The 7,471-nt window shown below is 42.1% G+C and overlaps 1 protein-coding gene across 1 annotated transcript in view; it reads right to left on the bottom strand.

Annotated features, from left to right (window-relative positions):
• Positions 1 to 2,027: 2,027 nt before the first annotated feature.
• The window catches only part of LOC144756212 (E3 ubiquitin-protein ligase TRIM39-like), a 330,783-nt gene continuing 325,339 nt past the window's right edge, over positions 2,028 to 7,471 (bottom strand). The window contains exon 8 of the mRNA XM_078645824.1: positions 2,028 to 2,879. Coding sequence (XP_078501950.1) covers positions 2,332 to 2,879 — 548 coding nt within the window. The 3' untranslated portion in view covers positions 2,028 to 2,331. The remainder of the gene's footprint in view (positions 2,880 to 7,471) is intronic.

Here is a 7,471-nt window from a genome sequence, read left to right as displayed (position 1 = left end):
TCCTTTAGTTACCGGCAAGACCACTGACTGCGACCTTCCCATTTAAGTACCATGCAATATTACGAATTGCCTATAACTTCCATTTCTTCCTGACAGGACCCAATCGGTGTCCTTTATTACCGCCGGCTACTGTTGCAAGCAATGACTTGTTGAAAGTATAGGTGAGTTCCACTTCGTCCTGACTACTATTGTTTTTACCAGCCTTCACGCTTGCCATTTACTTCTGTGTTACGATTTTTAAGGATCTTGAGCACATAACACATTGAGTACACTACACTGGTAACTATTGCCTAGTTCACTGTGATAATCTACGTGACACAGTGTCCTTGTTATGGTTTTATTTATGAGCCCGTTCGCCCTGCTGGACAAAAAGGGTTGTAGAGACACTGTATGTTTGTATAACGATGTAATTTAAACATGTTATCCCCACCTATTTTTATCCAACTTACAGGTCAACAACCAGAGAACTGGGTATGTAGAATCCACTTACCTTTTTAGTGTAGATAGCGTTTCATTGATCCTGAGGAAGTGCCCTGATCTGAATGACATTAGAGGCACGAAACATGTTGATCACCTGAGAGCAGGGCATACACCACTAGACACATTACGACTAGTCCTTTGCCCATCTCACTCTTTTACTTTAGGCAGTTTACCTTCTGTATAAAATGTTGGCTAGGACTAAATGACCTATTTTAATACACACGTCTCCCCACATCTACACACACTGGGCCCCTAACCCCACTGCACCCACCGGTAGGAACAAAAGATCCCCGATAAAGAGCCCCGGTTTTAGGTGCCCTTCAGGTATTACAGCACCGACCTGATGAGGGGTAGGCTGTAATGTTGAAGAATGACACCTAGTTTGCTGGGTGTGTGAGAGCCCTAGTTCTCATGGTTTGCATTTCCCAAAGTTGTTGTTGCTTAATAGGAAATTGCCATTTAGGAAATCCTAACCCAAGGGGGCCTTTGGGCCTAAGGCTCCCCTGGAGGCACCCCAAAATCCGTACTGTACATGCAAGTGCACATATGCCCTTGGGGAGAAGTGAGCTTCATGTCACATTAAAAAATGCATTTTTAAAAGCATTTTTAAATTTTGCACATGGTTACTATCGGCTTTGAGTTGATGGTAATATAATTTCCTAAATGGCTAATTCGCATTTAGGAAATATTTGTACATCTGATTTAGGAATCGCAAATAGGTAATCCTTATTTGCATCTAAATCACAGTCGCGATTTGCCAAGTAGAAATTGCAAATTGGGACCAGTTTTTGGCCTTTGTACATACGAAGAGGCTATTTTACATTTCTTAACAGGACGAAATTACAATTTGGCCCATTAAGAAATGCAAAAAGCTTTCGTACATCTGGACCTTAGTTCTTAAGATTATACTAGGATGAAGGATGTTTTCAAATGCTCTTTTTTGCCGCCTTTCCACTTCTTCCCATCCACAGTAGAATACCAAAAAAAACTTAAAATGTCATGGAAGAGGGAGACTGCCTTAATACTGCTCCCCAGTATCCAGTGTCACCAGGATTTTAAATAATCCCTTTGTTGATTTTGTTACCACAATTTTTGCTTGGAGAGGATAATTCCGGTATTAAATGCGATTCATAAACTTTCTATCCAATCCCTCTATCTCTTCCACAATCACTCTATAGCGTTAGAAGTTAAAAAAATGTGTTTTCTTGTTTTGCATTTCCAATGGTTGTCCTATGGTTTTGGTTCTTGAATCTCCAGTCTGAACACTTATTTTTAACCTATCCAATGCCCTCTTTTCAACTGACCTCGATTGTCTTGGGAATGCGGCAACACACACAGTATGACACAAAGGCACACATGCCTTCTCACCTACTCCCACAACAGCATGCACTAAGGCACCCTCACCAAAGCACATCATCATATAATCATACTCACACTATCTTCTAAAGAAAGGCTGTTATGCTGCCTGAGCAGTTACTGCTGCTACCTATATTGTTTAGAGTGTGTTTGTGTGTGAGATAGAGATAATGAATATACTGTACTACTGCTCGGGTTATGTACCCATCTTTTATTTAGAGTGAGGAATCTTGTACCAGTTCCTTCTCTTTGAAGTTGTCACCCCAACCCCAATATATACATTATTTGGTGCAAGGCTAGTCCGGGAAATTTCAACAATGGTAGTTTTGTCTCTTCCCCACATACTGCACGGTACTGCAAAACAAAGAAACTGAACTAGGGAACACAAAATGTCTCCACACACATACAACCCTTAATGAAGCAGAGAACCTCAACCCGTAACAGTGACCGATATACACAGCTCTCTAACCTCCTACAGCTAACAGCCTGCAGTTCCTACTCCAGTTCTGTCACAGTGAGGAGTTGCAGCTCTCCTGCTTTTTCACCTTCATAGTTGGGGTGAGGGCTGAAGAGTGGCCGCAGTGGGCAGGGGAAGAAAGCCTCAGAGAAGGTAAAGAGCAGAGACCTGTCCTGGACATTGTACACTGAAAAACGGCCTGCCTCATAGTCGAGGAGTAGACCCACAACCCTAAGTGGTACTTGGGGTTTCAGGATGGTGGTCAATGGGGAAATAAGAGCTTTGTATTCACCATTCTTGAACCATACTGTCCAGAATCCATTTTCAGGTGACAGTCTGCTCTTCCCCTTCCTGCTAACAGACTCATCACATACTCCTAGGTCCCAACCAGTCTTGTCACCGACTTCCACCTCCCAGTAATGTTTCCCTGAACTCAGACTCTCCTTCCCTAGGACAGTGATATATCTAGTAAATCTCTCTGGCATGTCTGGTGGGTCCTGTTCTCTCCTTGCACGTCTCACACTCTTCCTATCCTCAGACACGACGAGGTATCGATGAGCAGTGTCAGGATCCAGAATCACATCACCTGGAAAACAGAGACAAGCAAATATCAGTACTCATTAACCAGTACATTACAGCAGATAATCAAAGGCAAGCAAGATGCCAATAACAACCGAGATCAATGGAAAACCACATATTTCCCAATTCACAGTAGGGATACTAGTCAAAAGCAACAGCAACTGTACCACATCCAACCATAAATCACATCACACATAAAACAAATAATCTCCCAAGTTAGGAGCACCATCACCAAAATACTAACAGAACTTCTCATGACAACTTGGGTCAACTTGAGTCACTTGTGTATTTCGTATTATGTATTTCCCCTGAGGTATCTGGACCGTGAAAGTATTATTTAAATCCTGTGTTTAAGACCATTGTTTACAGTCTTTGATTCAAGACCGCACAAATAATGATTGTGTGATTTATGCACAATTTATGGGTGCCTTTTAAGATGCTATCAGATTAGCCCACTTCAGGGTTGACTACTGGCATCTTTTTAGATTTTCTTTTTCCGAATATGATTGCTGTATTTCAAGAGGGCCCATCAACAGTTGTATCATATCTGTACAATTTCTTTTTAATCTTTTTTATGCGTAATGGTATTTCATTCCCTAAATGCCATTATGCATATTAGTGATGTGCCATGCAGAATGTTTTTCTCAGTCAAAGAAAGATACAGAAGAGGCTTTGAGCACAGGATGGTTGGCATGCTGGTGATGACTGAATAGAATATTTATAAAGTGCAACAAATACCATGCTAGGGCATTCTGAGACTTATACAGCGAGGAAAAGGCAAACAGTAGAGAGAACATTTGCAAATATCCAGTGTTGCAGGGATTCTGCTCTGGAACAGAACTGTGCTTGGAACTATAGAACATCAGCATGTATGGACTGAGTCTTCATACCAATTCAGTATCTATGTGCCCGAGTCCAACTAGCTATAGTGCCTCACTTGCCCTCCTAACTTTTCCAGAGAAACAAGCGAGTTCACACTCCAGAACACAACATTCTCGACCCTCTCAGGGAACACGGTAACAGGACACACCCTTTCACTCTCTCACTCGTACTTGTCCACAGTAAGATAAACAAGAGAAAACAAACTAAGTTTATAACATTTATTTATACTATCGTGCTTTTAGATGCCGTATTTACGCCACAATTACGAAACAAATGCATACCAAAAATATCATTAGCATGCTTAACAAACCATAGACCATAAAAGTCCCTGTCATATTACACAACAGGTCAGCCTAAGCCCCCACCCCTTTCTACTGAAGGTAAATGATTATATATTATAGACATCTGTGATTAGTGGCGGACTAGGTGGATGTTCTACATCTCAGCTGATGCAGTACTTTTGCTTCAGGACCTTTCGCGCAGTACGTTTTTTTTCAGAACCCTTGGCCTCTGCTATATGACAAGACGTGTGTATTCACAAACAGTAGATGCACTTTCTTGTTATATTTAAGTGCTAGTGTCTGACCAGAGAGAATAACAAGTGGCATTGTTGTTTGACCTTGTCTAGTGTGCTCAGACTAAATCCCAGGAAAATAATAAAATGCGAAAACATGTGCAGGTTCTGTGTGAAAATTCAATGTTGCACAATAACAAGTGTGTTATGCAGTAACGTGCAAAATAAAAGCGGCCTACAACATGCACAGTTAGGCTAACATAGGGAAAACTACAATGGGTATCAACAACAAATGGCCTCACCTTGAGTACACCTATCCTAAACGAGACAATCCAGGATTTATAATAATTCTTCTCTCAATCCCCAAAGTGTGCTAATTAACACTACTCTGATTGGTCATGGTGCATCACTTTCTACTTAAAACAGTCAAACAGGTCTAACCTCACTATTAAAAATATATAGTGAACAAAGGGAGAGTACCTCACGGTAGCGACACCCGAGGGGGTTACTGGCTAGTAATTGCCAGTTTATCCACTTCTCGTCATTGGCCACTCTCTCTTTGTGTGTAAAAAAAGGAAAAAGAGAAGAAAGTGTTCCCCTTTCAAATAATAAATGTGTAGTGAAGAAACAGTAACAGCAACCACTGTGCTTGCTATCCAAAAAAAGGTGTGCTCAAAGAACCCCAGTGAGAACAAATGCAGGTGGTTCTCACTTTTAAAACCCGGTCAAGCTTGCTGGCCATCCAATTTTATTCCGAACTGCAAGCCCTCCTGATTAAACATGGTTACCAATAAACCATATTTATTTCTACATTGCCAACATGTTTCGTTGCTGATTCTTTCGCAACTTCATCAGGGCTAGTAGGGGTTCAAATAGTGTCAATCTTCACTCTCAAATGCTCCCAAGACCTGTAGGGTATCAGGGATAACCTCCCAGTTGGTCAGTTTTTACAGTACCGGTGGAACTGCTCTACGACTGGTACATTTATGGAACAGTCCGAGGAGTTAGTCACGAAACTGAGGGAGAGGGAATACCCCATGAAGGTCATCAAGCAGGCCCGCAGGCGAGCACTTAATACCCCGCGTGAAGGCTTAATAGAAAGAAATGTAAGGGAGAGGCAGGTCTGTCTACCAGTGGTTACCACTTTTGACCCATTGTCAACCAAAATGAGACAGATTATAAGAAAGCATTGGTCCATTTTGGACACAGCTACGAGCAAGATGCCAGTGCCACGGTTAGCATTCAAAAGAGCGCCTAATCTTAAGGATAAGTTGGTTCACACCAGAACTCCGGTGAAGACACAATCTCTTTCGCCTTCAGCCGGGCACCACCCATGTGGTGGGTGCTCCGTCTGTTGTCTGACACAAGTAACCAAAGGTGTAGTGCTAAATTGATGGGAGAACCTGTTTTTTAAACTGGTTCGGTAATTGTAATACCCCATGTGTGATCTACAGGTTGACTTGCACTTGTGGCCTGCACTATATTGGATTGACCTCGCGTAAGGTCAAAGTACGCATACAAGAACACCTTAGCACAATTAAGGCAAAGAAACTGACAACATGCCTAGTGCAACATTTCATTGAAAAGGGCCATGATCAAAGGGATTTGAGATGGACTGTCCTAGAGAAGGTGGTAGGCGACACACACAACTTAGAAGCTATTCTAGCTGGAAAGGAGGCCAAATGGATTTACCCTGAATGAGCTGATAAGGAGGGACTTAACGAATTCATTGAATGAAACAAAGTTAGCAAGCGTTGAGATGGGTGGGCCCACATATGAAGGCAGTACAGCAAATGATAAATCTGCAAACCCTGGGTTATCCTTTGGGCCATTTATGAGAAACTACTGTTAATGCCCTGGGTGATGTAGTCTCACTGTGTAAACCCCCTTTAGGCATTCATGGGAATCTGAGGCTCCCACGTTGTCTTTACATTGTGGTTGGGGCAAGATATATATTATAAATGAGGCAGCATTGATGTCCTTGTCCTCCCTTGCCGTTATTACACGATGAGCATTGTCATTTTTTGGAACATGAGATGGTGATGAATTGTCAGGTTTCTGTTTATACCATCGTAACTTAAGAATCTGGTTGTATACCTATAAAGCCTTTTATAACAAAACAGAGTGTGAGGGAAGGTGCCATTAGAGCTCTGCGATACTTGCAGCGATCACGTGACAGTGATGTCCTTTCCGATGGACATTCTGTGTTCATCCCGACATTTGAAAGAAAACTCTTTTTGATTGCAGGAAGGGACTATAATTGTGGTTAGAGTGAGTACATGATGCATTGCTGACTTTGGAGGTATTCAATAAGTTGGAGGTAGAATAAACGATTGTGGTGTTTTTTTTAAAAGAACTTTATTGAGCGATGTATCGTAATTGAGCCCGCTCTAAGATAGCCGCCGCTGCCAGTGACGCTAACACGTAGACGTAAGGGCTTGACGTCAAGCGTAAGCGCAACCAGGGTGTGTTTATATTCCTACGGTGGTATTAGCGTGAAGCTGGAGCTTCATACACGCCGGTGGGACTCGGCAAGGCTAAGAGCTAAGAACGTAGGTGCCCGCGCATGGAAAAGGTATAGTACGCGAAAAACAATAGTCCGGTTAAACCGTTTGATACCTCCGAGAATACAGTCAGAATATTTACAATACCTGCAGTGTCTGTGGGGCATTGGTTTTATGGAAGTGTGAAACTGGAACATTAGTGATCATGTAGTAAAAGTCACGCTGGATCACAGGATTCAGATAAACATATGTTTCTGACTAAGGGCGACATGTTGGAATGTTTTTTTTTTTTAAAACAGTGGCCAAAGTTAGCAGCTCTCGCTGTTTTGACTGATTTTTATATTTTATTTTCTCATAGGGGGCTAGACATTGAATAGCCACTCGGGGGACACGTGGTCATTTGACACGGGGTCCAGTACATTGATGGTTGCAGGTATGCGGTGACTTGGCAATCACTTAATGATTAAAAGGACCAAATATGTGTGTGTTGAGAAATTGTGGCTGAAAACATGCCTTAGGAAGAGGGCTGTTGGATATTCATGATGCTCTGGTTGTTTTCAATGTCACTACAGGACTTGGGAACATTTGAGAGTGAAGATTGACACTATTTGAACCCCTACTAGCCCTGATGAAGTTGCGAGAGAATCAGCAACGAAACATGTTGGCAATGTAGAAATAAATATGGTATATTGGTAACCA

Source organism: Lissotriton helveticus, chromosome 5_1 (genome assembly GCF_964261635.1).
Source record: "Lissotriton helveticus chromosome 5_1, aLisHel1.1, whole genome shotgun sequence".
NCBI classification, from domain to species: Eukaryota; Metazoa; Chordata; class Amphibia; order Caudata; family Salamandridae; genus Lissotriton; species Lissotriton helveticus.
Note: the sequence above shows the minus strand (reverse complement) of the source record. Positions and strands in the feature narration are given on the sequence as shown.